The sequence below is a fragment of the Lathamus discolor genome, chromosome 7, assembly GCF_037157495.1.
Source record: "Lathamus discolor isolate bLatDis1 chromosome 7, bLatDis1.hap1, whole genome shotgun sequence".
In the NCBI taxonomy this organism is placed as follows: domain Eukaryota; kingdom Metazoa; phylum Chordata; class Aves; order Psittaciformes; family Psittacidae; genus Lathamus; species Lathamus discolor.
In genome coordinates, this window is record NC_088890.1 from 15852060 (window position 1) to 15870773 (window position 18714).

General features: G+C 44.6%; 1 protein-coding gene across 1 annotated transcript in view; it reads left to right on the forward strand.

Annotated features, from left to right (window-relative positions):
- Nucleotides 1-18714, forward strand: part of LRIG1 (leucine rich repeats and immunoglobulin like domains 1) — a 91001-nt gene that overhangs the window by 44863 nt on the left and 27424 nt on the right. The window contains 3 exon segments of the mRNA XM_065687807.1: nucleotides 14519-14656; nucleotides 15637-15780; nucleotides 17980-18123. Of these exon segments, the coding sequence (XP_065543879.1) occupies nucleotides 14519-14656; nucleotides 15637-15780; nucleotides 17980-18123 (426 nt within the window).

Sequence of the window (18714 nt, forward strand, 5' to 3'; positions counted from 1 at the left end):
AAGGGACTTGATAAGGCTTTTAATAGAACAGAAGGGGAAAATAATCTTACGTACGGGTTACCAAATAAAGACAGACATTAAATGCAAACATCTGTTAGTGCAAACAAAAGCCAGGAAATTCAGCTGGGAGGGGGAGAGACCGAGTCTGGATTCATTCCGAAATTACATCGGAGTAGCTGAGAGGAGAATCTTGCCTGAAATTCCCACAGCATTTGTAATTTAGCTACAGTTCCTAGACTTGGACACTTGGGAGTTGATGGCAGGATGTTTTCACTGACATGCTCTTGGCTGAGGATTTCCCTTCCCAATGTTCCCTTCTCCTGCAACTCAAGTGCATTAACTCTGTAGGTTCTTGAGGAGACTGTTACCTGATGTGGTGGAGAAGGTGGAAGAAACCATTTATTTCCAGCAGAACTGAGTCTGCATCCAAACTCCTCAATAACTCGTGTCGACAGTCCCAGTCTTGCTAGGAAGCCAGGTAAAGAGGAGGACCTGAGCTGCAGTCAGTTCTGTGTGAGCACAAGCTCAGCCCTTACGCTGGAGCTTGTCTGCCACTGCTTCATCTACCTGTATGTGGGTCAATGCATCTTGAGGGGCATTTGGGATGTCTGCATAGGATAGCAATGATGGATCTTTGTCCTCTGCCCTGACTCCAAGCTGACCAGCCTGATGCAGTCAGCATCCACCAATGCAGGCATGCCAGCACAGGCTGTTCCATAGCTGTAGAGCTCAGTGGAAAGCTTGCTAACCAGACCTCTGAAGCAAGCAGGGTAAACACAGCACACTGTGCTGCATCCTTAGCTGACTGGGAATTAGGGAAGTTAACAATTTAAACACTTAAAAATAACATTAGTTTCTTTCACTCTTAAGTCTTTTAAGCCCCTGACCATTTAGGAACAAAGGGGATAGTGACCCGCGGCAGTCAGCTGTATGTTAGCAACAGTCAAAGCTGCTTGAGATGCTTTGGCCCCATGATCTTGCTCTCAATAAGCACAGATAACAAGGAAGTCAGAATAGGGATTTTTTTGAGCAAAAGAGTGTGAAATAGGATTAGCTGATTCACAGAGGATGCGGTGACACTCTGCAGCGTATTTACTGGGGAGAGTGAAATCAATAGGACTACTCTGCTGCCAAACTGAGCATAAAAGTCTCTTGAAGAAAATCAATCTTCTTTACAGGCTCATTAATGTGAAGATCAATTCACATTAAACTGTAATTAAACAGAGAGGGCTAATGGGAGAAGGGTAAGTGATCTACTGTGCCACAGGCAAAATATATCGTGTAAAATTTGAAAACTAAATACGTGGAGAATTGGAAAGCTGGGAGTGGCAGGGAACGTGCTAAATCTGCTTGAACGGAGTGATGAGCTCAAATGTGGATTGGGGCAGCGTGGCCCTTGTTAGGGGAAAGGGCTCAAAACTGCTGCATCTGTACTGTTTCGGGAGCATAGCTCAAGCCTGAGCTGGTTTCTACACGAGGTGTGAGCTCACTTCATGTTCCTGATGAGGCCAGAGTATGAACCTCTGTGTAGGCGGTGTTGATAGTTGGGAAGTTTGGGCTTAAATGAAGAATTGAGGTTGGAGCTAATACAACAGCATAGAAGTAGCCTTGGAGGCCATTTGTGGCCTGGGATCCTGCTGTGCTAATGCTGTACAAACAAAACAACTGCCTTGATCCCCAAGAGGCTTAGTCTGCAAGTCATCTTTGCTGGAGTTAAGAAAGGATGATCTAACAATTAGAAATAAGGAGAATACTCTGCTAATTCCATCTGGGTCACAGCAAGTGGTTTTGTACTCATAAGCACAAAATCCAGATGACTCAGATGCAGCCGGGTGCGGGGTCCGGCTGAAGTCAGCAGGCTCTTCTTGCGTTCAGGACGTGTCTTGGGCAGCGCAGAAAGCTTCTCTGCCTCCCATGCTTCATCACTACTTGCACAAGGAAAACTTTCTCTGGGTGTGTATATGCAGGTGTGGGGTCTTCAGTGGGAGCAGATGCACCTGCTGTCCCTGCTTGCATCAGTTCTGATGCAGTGTAATATCTACAGGGACCAATTGTCTGCTGTATACTCGGGCAATTCCCCTCAGATGCTGGATTGAGAGTTGCTTTCTGAGGGGATTTGGTCCATGCTGCAGGCTGTGCTACTCAGCTTCTGTTTCCGAATGTGAATATATTGGTGTGGAAAAGTGACTAGAAAGAATGCTGGCAGTCAGGCTGTTCAGTATGCACACAATGTACAGGCATAAGGCATTCTGAAACCCACCTCCCGTTTGTTTTGCTCTGAGTTCTTAGTAAGGCTCTGGTGAGTAAAGTCTTGCTAGTTGTTGAGGCCAAAGACTGCAAGAGCCTTTCCCAGTGGAGGAAGTTCTCATTAATCATGTGCTCCCAAGCAGCAGAAGAGATGCTGTTTTGTCTTCTCTGTTGGAATTATTCTGATCATTTGCATGTCCTCTTCAAGCTTTCAGATACAGTGTGAGTACATGGAAATGGCAAAAGATCTGAGGCTATTCCAGGGAAATGAGTAATCCTTTCTTCTAGAAAAGCAACAGCAGTAAAGCACATAGCTATCAAACTCAACAGAAGAGCATCAGGAAACAATCTGGGCATGTACAGAGCAGTGTGGAAATCAGCCAGAGGAAAAAGATAGTGAAAGTTGGTGGCAGCTCATGGAATACCAGTTACCCCTTGAGGCTACTTTATTATGTATTTACTAGTGAGGATAAGTTTTGTGAAGCCTTAGCAGCTGCTTCTGCAAGTAGAGAATTGCTTTGAGCTGGGCTAGGTCTGCTCTGGATCTGTATGCTGCTTAGCAGGCCATGCTAGGTTTGTATTTGTTCTGGATGAAGGAGAGGACACAAGGGGTCCTGTGCGATGAAGCACGAGATCAGGAGTTGCAGTACTGGAACAGTGTCTTTTTTGTGTCCTCCACATATTCATGACACCCCAAGACAAAATAAACTCCTGTTTGGATAGGCTTGCTTCATCAGAAGAGCAGGTATTGCCCCAGGACAGATGGAACTCATGAATGTAAAGCATTTTCTGGTGTGTTTTCCGAGGGCAGGTGCTTTCATGTGCAATGTGCAAGTTGGCTTCCAAGTTCTGTCCCTCTTGCAGATCAAGCCTAGATTAGTTGTTAGGGTTATTTGCAACCATGATCTTTTGTTTAAGGTCAATACGGAAAATAGCCTCATATTTGAGCCTTAGAATAGCCCAAACTTGCTACTATTAATATCTGTGGTAGATTGACTGTCTCATTTAATGGCATATGGCAAATAAAGCACATGTCTACAAAAGCAATTCCTTTGTTAGTCTTCACAGGCAGAGCAGATTTCAAACAGAAATAGCTTGCTGAGTTGAAAGTTTTTTCAGCATATTGGAGTTTCCTGCCTGAAAACTGTTAGTAATGGCAGTTTAGTTTGCTCGGGGGTGAGTAACAGCAGAGTTGCAGCTGCAGTAAAGCAAGTTAAATAATCTCCGGGTAGAATTGTCTGTGTTTGTCTCTCTGAAAGCTTGGACTCAGTTTTGTAGCAAAATAGCACAAAATCAAGAAGCTGTCAATATGTGTTACTGCATCTGTGCTTTCCTTACTACTGAACTGCTCAGTCCTCATCGGTCCTCAGATTATCCTGTTAGTTAGACCTGTGGTGCTTGCTCAGAGCATCAAATAGATGCCCAGTGAGGAGTAAGAATGGGGTAGGGGCAGAATTATGGTTTTTATTTAAAAGTGTAGTGTCATAAAGCACTTATGAAAATATCTCTGTTTACCCTCAAGTGTCCTGGAAGGTTTGAGAATAGGCAGTGTCTTTCAGTGCCTCTATATATAACAAGGCTAAAACTGTTTCAGCAGAGGTGTTAAAAAATGAATCCTGCCCATGTGGTTCAAAGCCCAGTGAATAAAACGTAAGTTCTGCCATTTACTTTAGGCTCTGTACGATGCTTAGTACTTCCATCATTGCTTCCACGGGCACCATCAGGAGTAGCCTACAATTCAGAGTGAAGAAACACTAGTGTAAACAAGTGTTTGCTAAATTGTGTTCCTGCCATGTTTAGGTTATGACCTTACTCTTCTAGAAACAGGGAGGTGTGGGAGGAGAACTCTGATTTCTGGTTAGAGTAGATGTTAGAGAGATCAATCATATCTTTAGATGAAGTGATCGCTTAAGAGGCCACCCTCCCTTCCAAGTGTGTGCATAACTCTTGCTTGTTAACAGCAATTCCACGTGAATATTGATTGGGAATAAGTGGTTGGGTGAGTACATGTTCTGCCTGTCAAACCATTTAATGTTCAATTGCACATCAGGGAAAATAGCAACAGCCGCTGGAAAGTGGAACAGGAGTGCAGGGGTGTGTGAGTGAAAGGGCAACTGGCTTAGTGGTCAGACCTGAGCAGAGAAAAATAAGCTGGGGAGAGGGGAAGAATTGGTGGCAAAAGAAAATCTCTAAATGGCTCATTGGTTTAAGACTGAAACTGTCTTCTCCTGTCCAGTCCATGTACTGCAGATCACAGGCTGCATGGGAGCAGTTGCTGAGCAGGGGGGTGATGAGTGTAAATGACCAGGGAAAGGCATCGGACTTTGTCTTCCTTCGGGTGCCCTGGAAAAGGAAAACATTTTGGTGTTCTTATTGAAGACTAGTTTTATTTTCCCCTCCGGAGTATGTTCTTGAGACGGTTGTCCTCTTTTTCAAAATAAGAGGAACTGAAGCAGTAAATGGTCTTTTTAAAGATGCTTGAAGAACTTACTTGCGAAGTGGTGGTAAATGCTTGCCACTGAGTTTGTAAGATCTGCTCTAAGGAAGTTTGAACAGGTAGCGTTTTACACCAGCCTGGCCCAGCACAGTAGGAATTCCACGTCAGAGCTCCAATTCTCTGTTCCCTGGCTCTTCTGACACCTTGTTCTGCAGTTTCCTGAGGCCAGCCTTCGTACTTGACACATTTTATTAATAACAGGATGCCCAGACTTGTGAAGAGCAGCTATTTTCTCTGCGAACTTGACCACTGCTTTTCCACTTCAGAGCTATTCCTTCTTACAGGCTCAACAGCTTCAGCTGAGCAGTGAAGTCTGCCCAGAGGCTATCCCTGTTCTGGTGACCTTGCTGACAAGACAGATAAGCCCTTTCAACAAAGCACAAGTGTGTGTCATGTTGGAGCAGACTAACCAGCAGCCTATCTACATCTCTAAAGTGTTAACAGGAGTTTGACTGGCCAGTCAAAAATGTGTTGCTCAGACTGCTGCCTTCAAGAGGCAAGTCTCTTAAGCAGCTTCTGCTGCAAGTTCCATGGGGCTTAGAGACTTCGGTGGTCTGGAGAGTAGATGTACTCAAGCCTGTTGTCCTTTATTTACCTGCCTTGCCATCATGGTCACTGAGCTCTTGTGTAAATCCACCTATCTTCATTGTGCTCCTGTCAAAGGTGAGAAAACCCTGTGTCAGATAGTGGCTTTCAGACACAGTGTATCCTATCAGGGAGTCTGCTTGCAATTACAGCTTGGGTTGATGTTGCAGCAACACGGGCAGAGTCATTACATTTGGTTTGCACTTAAATTGCTTCTCCGCTTGTGTATTTTCTCCTGCTCACTCCTGTGGAGAGACAAAAGCAAAACAAAGCCACCCACAAAACACATGCACTCACTAGGCTGTGGTGGATCTTCTTTACTTTGATCATTTATTACACAAAGAAACTAAAATCAGCATCAGGATTTAAGGATAAAAGTGCCTACATGCTCTGTGATCCAGGGTTCTTATTGCCTTTCAAATGAAAGTGTTTATTAGAAGCACAAAATTGCCTGCAATGAAAATGAAAAGAGGCTGCTGCTGTCTGTGCTGGGGAATGGGACAGGATAGTTGCCCCAGCCCCTGCTCTGGGCCTCTTAAAATGAGCTGGATCTGATTCTTAATGTCTGTTCTTCCTCGTCACAAACCTGACTCATCTTTGAGGGCACTGATAAGGATGATGGGGCACGAGGCAGCAGTCCTGACATGGAGTGACTCCTTGTGCTGAGTGCTATGCAGTTGTGGGTCTGGGGAGAGCAGGAACTCATCTGAGCATCTGGTGGGGGTGAGTCAGGGCTCTTGGCTTCAAGGCCTGGGTTATGCATTTAATTTGTGATAAAAAATTGAGTTTGGCTGGCATGTATAATCAGCAGAAGAAAGCCCTTGAGGTAAAAGTGCAAGAGGAAAAGCCAATGGCAAAGCAAGAGAATAACAGACCAAAGATATAAGATGTAGAAACGCTGACCTGACTGTCATCTGCCAGCAACTGAATGACCCCTTTCAAATACTGATGCAGCTTGGCCTTTAAAGAGGCTCTGCTGAGCCCCACGACCCATTCAGACAGCTGGCACAGAGCCATGTGGTTTCCTGCATTCTTGTATGAAAACTGCCATTTACCTTATATGACTCTCTTCCATCTGTTCCCATGGGACAGTTCTCTTCCTTCTTGGCAAAGCTCAGCACTCAGCAGGGCATCTCCTCTCCTTTGCAGCCTTTCTCCGTGCTTGCTCCAGACTGAGGTCAGGGAATGTGTGAAGATGGAGGGTGGCAAGAACAGTGGTTTGGACTGAGAAGTGGAAGAGAAGGGGGTGAAAGACTAGCATGGCTCAGAGTATCCATAAACCGGCTGTTTCAAAACCAGCACTGATTATACTCCATGACTTAGAGGTCCTCTCCCTCCCTTGTACCAGAGAACTGGCCAAACTGCATTGCACGTTGGGCAGCTCTTGCTAGAGGTGCCTGCCCCAAGCCTGGCAGGTGCCTCATCCCATTGAGGGATGCACACAGTGACCCTGAAGGTAATTGCTGAGATGTTTTGTGGTAGAGGTGCACACGTGGTGATGAGGTTGTGCTCTGGTATTGAGTTCATAAAAGTTCAGGGAAGCTCCTTAAAGAGGGCATGTGACAGACAATGAAAGATGCTTTGCACAGGCTTTCTAATGCATCTGTGCCCTTTGTGAATACGTCATTTAAAAAGCCTCTGTGGGGTACAATCTTAAAACATCCTGTGTAACCAGAACAGAGCAGAAACTCTGGTCCTCTTGGAACCACCCTGTTGCTGATGGGGGAGCTGTGCCCATAACAGAGACTGTCTTGTCTTCAGAAATCTTAATTTGCTTTGATGTCGTAACAGGTTGTGTAATTTTCTGATGAGATAAGGCAGCCTCTGTTTTAAAGATGACTTAACTTCTTCTTCTGCCTGTCCTGCATGTTTCGTCTGTTAATGGAATTGAATGCTGAAGGCTTAGGAAGCTCTGTATTGCAAAAAAAAAATACCCAAAATCATATGGTGGCAAGTCACGAAAGTCTGGTGAGAGTAAATGCAGATCAAAGTGAGGGAGAGAGCTTTTAAAAACTACATCACATACCTCGGTGCGTCTAACACACAGCATAAGGTTATCTAACAAGTCAGGAAGTTTCCTGCTAGTGCAGAAATACCCTAAGAGAATATGTATCTCACTGGATGTGGCATTTCTGGTTACATCAGAAGAAAGGCTTTCCTTCATGCAGTTCATACTGAACTCAACAAGAGACCTTAGTTCATCAAAACCAAGCTCTTGCTTATGTCCAGCTGCTATGAAAGTCCGCTTCTGAGAAGTACGCATGATCTTTGCCTAACTCTTATCCATGTGGCTGCCTTATGAAAGAGCTTTGAGAGTGTGCCTGGCAGGAGAACATCTGCCTGTGATTAGGTACCCAGGGCACAAAGATGCTCTGAGGCCACACTTGCACTGCACCAGGGTCAGTGGTTGCAGTTCATTGGTGTGAGAGGCAGATGAGTTTAGTCCTGTGGGTCGCCGTAGAGCAGCCTTTAATAGATAGGGAAAACATAGGCCTTGAGTCACACTGGTCTCACATGAATAGTCCTGTTGGCTGCAGTAGAACTATTTGTATGAATAATAGTTTGCTTGTGGGAATAAGGAGTTCATAACATAGCCCTTTGCAGTGTCATGGACTTGACTTGCAGGTGGCTGCTGCTCCCAGGTCCAAAGGGATGAATTAGCAATTCTTATCTCCCACACTGCTTTCTGACTCCAAACATCAGTGACCTGGAACAGGAGGTGTAGTTACTTCACTATGAAAGGTTGCTTTCAAAAAGGAAGAAAGAAAACTGTTGGTTTTGAAGCTCCTGTCTGTCCCAGCCTGCATGTATAGGTGTGGGTAGTTTGCTTTATGCTTGCTATCCTAAACCAGCAACAGAGGGTGAGAACATGACCTGATGAAAGCCCCCTGAAACAGATCTGTTTTGAAGCTGATGTACACAAATGGAGAAATGTCTGTAGACTTTCTACCATAGCGTGTGATAGTTGGAATAGTTCCATCAGCTTCTTCTTGCTGTATGCTTAGATATGATGGCTTTAAGTGAAAAGCAGTGTAAAATGGTCACGGATTTTGTTCTCTGCATCTTAGAAGGACCTTCTTCTGAAGGAGTGCTAGGGAGAGGGGAAGTTCCTGACATACAGCCTAAGGCAGAGTATGTAAACCATTAGGAAAATGTGAGGATGCCTGTAAAAATCATGCAATGTTGGGGGTTTTTGGTGGTATGTGGGTGGTTTTTGTTGGGGTTTTTTTGGTGCCTGACCCTGAACTGCAGTGCCTGTCACTGCTCTGCTCTTGTGCATGCAGCCTGCACCTGAACAAACAGAGCTTTATCTGTGGCAGCCTGGGAATCCACCAAGACTCCTTGGGGAAAAAAAGTGATTCAGAGCATCTGAGAGAAGTGTGGGCTGCTTCCATGCATCCTTGCTTCCTGCCCAAGTGATAACCCATGCAGCCTTACTCTGCAAGGGCAGTGGGGCTGCTCCCATAAGCAAATACATGTTGTGTTGGACAAAAAATGTACATTCTTGAAATGGCATGAAATCTTGAGCCTCACGGATTATCCTGGCAAGGCTGACATGACAGTGCCAAGTGTCAGGCAGCTAGTGAGGCTTTCTTTCCTAGAGCAGTTGGGAAGAGTGAGAGCTTATGGATTCTGGGCATTTCAGTCCTTCAGGGAAGGTCTCATGCAGAGTAGCAGAGGGTGGTGTGCCATGGATTTCCAGGATGTCGTCTGCATGTTTACTTCATCTGCTGCTGCAGCTATCTGCTTCGCTATTCCAAGGCAGATCTTTCCAAGCTGTAGTACAGAAGAGGAACTTCCCTTGAATAAAAGTCTTTTTTTCTACAAGTAAAATATGAAAGTTACATAAGAAGTTCTGTATTGATAAACTGTACGGTCTTTGAGTCAAAGCTGATGTCCAGGTCCTAATGTCATTCTCACCTTGGCTTTTTTCTTCCATTAATAAGAGTGACTTGGGACAGATCTTCAGTTATTGACTGTAATAAGGTGACCAGAACACACAAACATTTCTGTTGCTGCTACTGTAAAACACATCTTCCGCATTGTTAGCTCCTCTTCATCCTTGTCAGGAAAATTGCTCAGGTGTTGTGTTCTATCCAAGAATGGAACAGTCTTTTATCATTTTTGTGTGTGTAGTGAGTGATGGGCTAAAATCAGCTAGTAGATCATTTAAGGTGAGAGTTCAGGAACTCGCCCCTTGAATCTTCTTCAGCATTTCTAGGAGGATCAGTATTAGATCCCATCTTCTCTGAACTGAGAAGGTGAAGGAGGAGGAGGGCAGGTAATTCCAGGCATGGCTTAGTCACAGTGTATGTGATCCATCTCCTGTTACAGTGCCTTTGATCTCCCTCTCTTTGCATAGCCTGCATCTGACACCAAACCTTACCTCTCCTTCAATAGCAAACCCCATAACTCTTTCTGGCTCCAGCATTTAGTTTCTCTGATACTTTCCCTGCATGGAAATATTAACCAAAGCCTGAACTTTTTAATCTGTTTCTAGTCTTGTGATCTCCCTTGTATGCTAATGCTGAAAATGTGCTGGCATATGAATAGAACCCTACCCGAGGTGTGGAACCTCTCTTTTGAAGCTTGATTTTATTCCTGATGCCTCTAACAGGTGTTGGTTTAATAGGTTTGCTGCATTACGGCTTGCCTCTTTCTTTCTTGTGTGAGCCCAGCCAGATCTGTAAGCTGACACGACATGAAGGCCAGGCATGTGACTTCTCCCTGCCTTCACACCAAACAGTTTTGCTGCAGACTCCTGGCAGTCAAGGCAGTTTTAATTCAAGCTTTGTCTAAACCAGGAGGTTTTGTGCTGATTGTATTTGAATCAGCCCAACCAAAGCCCCCTCGCACATTCCCATCTGAGGGTCTGCTTGCTTTGATTTTCCACTGTCAGCTTTCGGAGCGGCAGCTGCTGAAGGGAAGCGAATGTGGCTTGAACAACAAAAGGAGGAGCGTGTTTGTGCTGCTCTCTGCAGAGATTTCACACGAGGAGTTTGAAGCCACGGTCTGCATTACACTGATTAGTGCTCTCCAAAGGACAGGCTTGCTGTGAAGAGGAAGGTGAATTCTTCTCCGGTTAGGTCTAGTGGAAAATGTTTCACAGCCTGTTTATCAAACAAATATTCGCAGAGACTCTTCGAATGGGGAAACCCACAGGGATTAAAGTGTAACTTTACCTCTAAAATACAAGCCGAGGTTCCTGGAAATGCTGCAAGCTTTTGACTTTGTGCCACCTGTTGTTTTCCTGCCATCCTGTTCGGCTCCCTCTCGACTCAGAGCAAACCCAAATACGCTTTGGCTTCACTGGAACATTCTGCTTGTTTTTCTGTCTCATGGCAGAGCTTCCTGATGTGGTCCTTGTGGAGCTGGTTGAGGTTAATCCCAATCTCCTGTAATCCTGAGGGGTCTGTTCAAGAGTGGTGCTGAGAGGCTGTGCTACCTGGGGGTGTTGAACGCTGGTGCAGGAGGGTTAAGCAGTGGTGGCTGGAGGGCAGGGAGCTTCTTTCAGCTCTTCTCTCTCCTTCTGTAGTTAGTGCCGACATGAAGGTGAAGCAGTTCCTCAACAAGTGCCATACATATGCACCTCAGAGTATGGCAGTAATCCACTGCTGACTTTGAGCTACCTTCGTTTGTCCCCAAGATGTTACGGTATGAGGAGGCTCTGGGAATGAGGTTGGGTATACGCTGTGGAGTTCAACTGTCATAGCCAGATGCTTCCATATTCATGAGCAAACCCAAATGGGCTGCGATGGACTCCTGGTTGCTGTGATTTCTTTGTCACTTGAACTGTTTTCACTCCAAATTCTTAGTCCTCAGTGAACGCAGTCCTGCATCTTCCTAATCCTGTAGTGCATTTCCATATACAGTTGGTAAACTAGAGGTAGAGAGGGGTTAAGAAACTTGCCCAAGGCAGATGAGTCAGTGCCAGAGCTGGGAATAGAAACCAAGAGACTTGGCTCCTGCTCCAGGCTCTTAATTGCACAATCTTGCATTGAAGCCCTGTCATCATATACTCTTGAGGTAACACTGGTTGAAGTGAGATGGGGAAGCTGTTTCCAGGCTGTGATACCTAAGGAGACGGGAGAAGAAGAGACACCTGGAGCCAAACTGGTTGTGGAAGCACCAATAATTGGTGCTATAAAGCCTGGTTTCAGCAATTGGTCCTAAAATCTGATCTGCCTCCTTTGAAGCCAATAAAGTGTAAACTAAGGAGCTGGTTGAGAAAAATCCAGCCCTTTTCCAGACACTGCTAAAGGGGAGAGACAAAGGCAGAACGTCACTGGTCTTTTCTGTAAAGCACCCTTGCAATGAGACTGGGCACAAAGGCAGGCGAACTGGAAGGTTCCAATTGGTAACAGGAAGGGTTAAATCCCATTTCAGCTGTTACTGCAAAGAACGAAAAATAAAATGTAATCAAGCTAGTAAAAGGTTTGGATGATGTTGCGTTCATATCACATGCTGTGTATAGGAAAAGTCAGCCAGGCTGGTTTTGTTTGAAGTGCAGTGCTTGAGGGGGTGCAGTGCTTTGCAGCGAACTGTCTGACATTCCCCAGCTGGGACTGGCTAGGGATGGTGTTTGGAGCTGAGAGTTCCATTTGGAGTCGGACCATGTTTGAAGGAGACAGAGAGAGGGAGAGAAAGGAGCCTGTTTCTTTCCTGTGTGAAATAATGCATCCATCTAATCTGCCAGCTGTTGCACGTGGAAATCAAGGGAAATGGACAGAAATCACCTGGAAGCTGTGAATATAGCTCAGACAAGAGTTCTTTCCTGTCCTTTCCTTCCTTTCTTCTGGGACAGCAGGGAGATCTGGCAGATTGGATACACATTGACCAACTAAAGCACAGAAATATTAATACTCTAAAATTAACATTGGCTTCTGAAGAGCACTTCATGTCCAAATGCACTCTATGCTCTCAGTCCCCTTGCGCAGGCATTGTCAGGTAATCTATAGATTCTCCACATTCATGTGTAGAAACATTCATTTCCTTTTAATTTACAGCCAGATTCATCTCAGCCTTCCCTGCCTAGATGAGATCAGAGTTTAACTCATGGCAACTGCTTCAGGGGAGCTCCAGAAAACATGCTTGGGGTTTGTTTTCACTTATGTCTGTGGAGCTATTTTCCTGAATCAGGGTCACACATCCACAGGTTTAATTCTTTTGGGAAGGAAAGAGATTAAAACTTTTGAACTTGCTGATGCTACCTATCAAGTTCATTGCAAAAGGAGGTAGTCGTCGGGGAATGGAAATCCCTCTCGTCCATGTGCTGAGTTTACGGAGGTCACAAAATTCTGGGTGAATTTCCCTGTATTTTACTTGTAAGAGTAAACTTAAAGTAAGAGTTAAATTTGAGTAAAGTAAGAGTTAAATTCACTGGTCCTCAGTCCTATTATGTGCATGGATGTGAAAACTCAGTTTTCATTCCTAGCTGTAAATGAATATTGGTCATTTGGATAGTAGTCATATTGTTGCCTTTTGTGCAGTTAGTGGTTGTAGAGACCTGTTTGCTTGTAACCTGTGGAATAACGAGTTTGGGGACATGAGTTATGACTTCCCTTTAATTTGGTACCTTTTGCATCGTATTAGCAGCATATTGCTATAGTGGTGTAAAATTTGTCCTTTTATGAGCCTATGATGAATTAATGAAGTAGCATTTAAACTCTTTAATCACAGCAGTGTTTCTGTGAATGCTTCACCGGTGTAAGTGAGGATGATGTGCTGGCTGTTTAAAGGGTGAGTTTCCAGAAAGCAAATTGTTCTGGGGATGCAGTTTATACCCTTTTCCTGTTACAGATTCCAGCAAACGTGGTGGTGAAACAATCTGGTTTTAATTACAGGGAGGGTAAAGGAGCAGATCACAGTGTGGGGAGCAGGTCCCTTGCCATGTGCTGTTGGTATTTTGAGGGGAGGGATTTTCTTCACAAGAGACTTGTCTGAACCTCTGGGAGAGCTTGAAGTGGGAGTGGGACTGCAGGAGACAGCAGCTTCAGTGCCTTGAAGGCTGTGTTCAGAGAGCTTTGTCGTGAGAGCTGGGATGTCCCGGTTTGCATTCAAGAGTGCTCTCACTGGCTGCTGTCTTCTCTTCTGCCTTCTCAGTTAGGTAGCCAGCAGGATTAAGGCACAGTTCTTGTCTGAGCTCTCTCTACTATCTGTTATTATTCAGCAAGTTCTCAAGTGTCTGGTGAGCATCCCTGTTTGGAGTGCCTCACTCACAGCCTTGCCAGTAATATCAGTGACTGGTCTAGATTCACACCAGGCATGTGCTCTGCTCCTTGTGACTAATGCACAATGTATTTTTCTAGTTGGTTACTGTTCTCTCGGATGATTCAGGCCAGAAAGGAGTCAGAGGAAAGGACTCAGGGTTTTCTTACTTAGACCTTGTTGAGTGACAGATAGGGTCTAGAGGTACTTGACTGTTTGATGGCTGTGGAAACCCTGAGGTCAGCTTGTGTACCTTTTCTAAAGACGATTAGGTTGAATCCTGCAGGCTGGGGCTGGTAAGGCAGCAAACACAGGCAATTGTTAGAGCGCCTCAGCTTGGTGCTTGGGCACAGCACTGGTACTGTGGAGTTTTCCTATGGTAACAAAGCTAGCAAAAGATGAGGAATCATTTGCAAGCCCTCTTACAGTGTTCCTGTGCATTACAACCCCTTGTAACATAGTCTAAAGCTGTGAGCTTCGAGAAGGATCCATAGGAAGTAAGGAAACAATATTTTGTAACTTGCTGAGATCATATTTATTCACCTGCTTCCTGCTCGGAAAATCCCATTCTCTGTGTATAACATTGGCAGGTTGCTTAAACCATTGGTGAGCGCTCCTTGCCTGCAGGTTTATAATCCAGCCCTGTGTATAACAAATCTGTTCTGAAGTGCAGTTCTGTGGGATTCTGATATTAAAACTGATGGAGTCAATAGTTCTGTAGAAGAAAAAGGTCTTGTGCTATAACAGAAGTGTCTGGAGGCTTGCAGATATCTGTGAGCTAGTCTTTCTAACCATAGGAGTAGCATGGGGATTAGGGAAGATCCCTCTGGTGCGGGTTTCTCCTTGGACAGCTATTGAAGAAGCACCATAACTCTGAGTGTATGGACTTGGGCTGGCCTCTGGGCCTGCTGCAACCTCAGGTATCTTTCTGTTACTCTAAGAGAACTAACTTATCTCTGTTTCTCCTCCGGTCTGTTTCAGGCATCACAACAGGATCCGCAGCATTGAAGCAAGTCAGCTGAAGCCCTACGTTTCCCTGGAAACGTTGGACCTGAGTTTCAATGACATCACAGAAATCCGAAACGGCTGCTTTCCACAGGGACTTCACATAAAGGAGCTGTGAGTTTTTCTTGTTGGGAACAGCTTTTGTTGAGTTACCTCAGCAGAGGAGAGGGCCTCAAACATTTAAAAAGAGAGGGAATGAACATACAAAGTATGGGGTTGTTCTTCAGGTTTATAAGTGCAAAGGACAACTAGAAGGCAGCACTTTGTCCCTACTGTCAGGTTGTTTTTTGAGCTCTTTTTGGCTTCTGATGGATCTGTAAAGAATACAGTTTATTATTCATTATGTTGCATGGCAGTAGTGCAACATAGAAAAGGTATCCTGCATCCTTCAGGTGTGGTTGTCTTCACACCTATAAGCCAGAAGAACTGTTTGCAGCAGGCCTATTATGTCTCTGTCCCAATGGGAAGTGTATATGCTGTTTCTCAGATGCTCTGGGGGATCCGAGGGGAGGAGGGAAGGAGGAAAGACTGTTTCATCATCAAAGTGACTACTGAATGTTAAAACCAGAAATCTCTCATTGGTTGTTTGAGGAAGACTGGGGGTTAAGCAGAGTAACACATTCCTTATTCAGGGAAACATAAAATAATCTGGTTTAGGTACCTTTGAAGAGGTGCAGACAGATAACCTGCTTGCATTAAAGTTAGCACCTAAGTTTCTGCCTCTGGCTGTAAGAGGATACAGAGAATGGTGTTGTGACTGATGTTTTCCTGTTGTCCTGTAAAAGCAGCCTCTGTGGCTAAGGCTAAGTAAGAAAGAGCCCTGGGGCAGATGCTGAGGGGAAAATGTAGAATGAATAGAGCCATCCTGCGCTGGAATATTCTTCAGTTCCAGGCTTCCACTCCCAATTGCCTTGCTGAAATAAGAGGGTATCAAGGAGCTCTTGGGAAGGGCACTGTGCTCTTTGTGCAGCCAGAAATCCAAGTGATCTGAAGCAGTCTCTGTGATTTCACCAGCCTGTCTGGAGACCAGCTAAATGCTTATAAAAGGAGATTTGTGACTGAACTGTTCATTTTTCTGCTGTGATTTATTGCAGGTACCTGGGGAGCAACAGAATCAGCACCCTGGAGCCTGGTGCTTTTGATAGTCTGTCACGGTCCCTGCTAACACTTCGTCTGAGTAAAAACAGAATCACTCAGCTTCCTGTCAAGGCGTTCAGGCTACCCAGGCTAATACAACTGTGAGTAGAAATGCCCACTGTAATTAAGCTCAGACACACTGAGAGAAAATTATGGAGAGAAAATATCCCTGAGGATATATGTCACCCTTCCTCACTTGCTATCTATAAAACTTAGAATACACTGTGCAGTAGTCCTCTGCCAGCACCTAGTGCAACACATTAGGAGAGGGTCCTTCTTGTCTTGCATATACTGGCTTTTCAGGCTTTTCTTCTGATCGGTTATGAAGGGAGGGATGCTGCAGCAGACATCAACATCTTGTGCACTTAACAGTGTAAGACAAACTCATTCCCTTGAAAGCTGCTGGTGTCTGTGGCACAAGAGAGGTTTGGAAGATGTTTGTATTGCGAGTGACAGAGCTCAGCTACTGTGTTAGTTTAAGACCACACATATCTTTATGTGGTGGTAAAAATTCAGTGATGGAGGGTTGTTAAACTGATATATTTGGGCAGAGAAAATAGCACTCTAGATGAGTTAACACACACATTGTTGTTGTCCTGCCTGTGGTCCATATGGCAGGAGCTGCATGGGGATGCATAGACATCTGCAGCTATAAATATGCTTTATGTGTAAAATAGCACTAATGGCTTTAGCTTTTCCTTTCTGCTCCTGGTGGAGAAACGAGCCCAGCCTGAGGCATGTTGCAGTTTATCCTTCAAATTTGATAGGGAAAAGGTCAATCTCTCTCTTAACAAAGTCCACAAAAGCTGCTGGAACTCACGCCTCTAAATGGCAACCTCTGGATTGAGAGACAAATCCTTAAGTCAAGGCGTGCCTAAGGAATGAGTGTGCATTTACGCTTGCATATCTGTAGGATTTATAGCTAGTTTGGGACTGTGCAGTGTGACACAGTAGCAAATGCATCTTAAAAGTCTGTTGCCTCTCAGTTAGAAGTTACTGTCCATTGACTGAGAGCTTGTAACCCACTGCATCCTGTGCAAAATGAGAGTCAACTCAATCTGTTTAGGATCATAGTTTTCACTGGAAGTTGGAGTAATTGAGATTCTTAAAGACAGCCTCACAGCTTGTTGTTTAACCCTAAAATATGAATGAAATGCAAACTATACAGACTTGGTGTGTTGTACAATTCATGTTTCCTGGCAAAGCATAGTTCGCTGTAGCCTAGGAAGTGCAGTAAGGCAAGAGTCTTTAGGCCTGTAAGATTTTAATCACTTACTTGACTTTAATTACACTCGAGTGCAAGTTCAACATTGTTTTTTTAGGCAGTTACGAAGCAAGCTTAAAGTTTCTACAGCTTCCTCATCTTTTCCAATACAAGTTCTGATGTTGTAACCTCCACTGTTTTCTTCCACATAAACACTGAAGAGGGAACCACCCTTGGGTTAGTCTTGTATGTGCAGAAAGGTATCTGGTTTGAAAGCTCTGTCTTTGGCTTTTAGTACATTGTGTTAAGTTTTCCACTGAATTTAGGGAACTGGTCTGTCTGGGCTAGCGATCCATAGGATTCTTTGATACAGTTGGTAAAGGTGTTGTGAAGATGTTCACACTGCTATTCAGACAAAAGGTATTCCCGAAACTTAGAACCCCATCCTCACCCAGGGAGGAAAGAAATTAAATTTAATGAACCAAATTGGAGGTCTTTGTATGTACAAAATACTAAGACTGCCTTGTTATTGGAAACAACTTGTTTCACTCTTTATTAGTTTCTTATAGTAGGAAAACCATGAAATCTTTCAGGGGAACTGCAAGCTTTCCTTTCAAACTTAGCCATAACATTTCCTCTTGGGCTCACAGTTCTTAGGGCACCCGCTTGTTTCAGAGCACGTTTTTAACTGGGCAATTACAAGTCCCATGTGTTGTAAGGGAAATAATGCTGATGTTTAACTGTGTGCTTCTAACGGTGTCTCTGCCTGAGAGAAAATGAATTCATCATTTTCATAGATGAAAAGGATAAATGGCTTAAAAGAAATGCAGAGAGAGGAGGGATGAAAAGGGATTGCTGCACTGTGTGATTTCTCTATGGTGCAAGTCTGTCCCAGGGCGAGTTTGTTTAAGGGATCACACCCAGCTGACTTCCCTGCCTAGCTCCGGAATTGAAAGTTTCCTGTGTGCTTCTGCTGTCTCCTGGGAACTGCTGACAGAGGAGCTGTTGGCATTGCTGTCCCCATTGTATGCCACACAGATGCGTTTGTGAGAAAGAACTGGGATTTAATAAACTTGTATGGCCCTGGTGATTTTAGGGAGCTGAACCGGAATCGCATCCGCCTGATCGAAGGCCTGACGTTCCAGGGACTGGACAGCTTGGAAGTCCTGAAACTCCAGCGCAACAACATAAGCAAGTTGACTGATGGGGCTTTCTGGGGTCTAGCCAAGATGCAAGTTCTGTAAGTTGGAGAAATGCGCTTTTTTCCCTTAAACAGCCTAGACTTCTCTTATCATGTCCTTCACTTATCAGAGAACACTTGTGCTTCTTTCTGTGTCCTGCATGCACAGAGCTCTGACAGCAGCTTCTGTTTCATTAACCCCCATTTTACTAAAGCTCATTGCTTTACCAGGTTCAATAAGAGTCCTGTTTTTCAAGCTGTGGCAGTATTCCTTTGCTTTGAACAGTTCATGTGGCTTCTGCAAATTTGGAGTGGTACATGGAAACTCTGTGTTGCAGACCTGATTGTTCTGCCTCTTGGGATACCCACAAACCAAGCTGGCCTATCTCAGTGATGTGTTCTTTCCACATGAGAGAACAAATTGAACAGTCATTGCAGAGAAATGCTTGAAACTTCCAACATGAGTGACTTTCAAGTGTGTTTGTGTGGTCACAAGTGATCAAGGCGGCATGTTTCTGGATGCTGCTGTCACACAACTGAGACTCCGCAAATAAAAACCTGAATGAGATGCTTTAAGCACAGTTTACTTGCAGTGGAACGTACCTCTGCAGCCCCAGTTCATTCTGGACATTTTCTTCGTGTTTTCCGTGA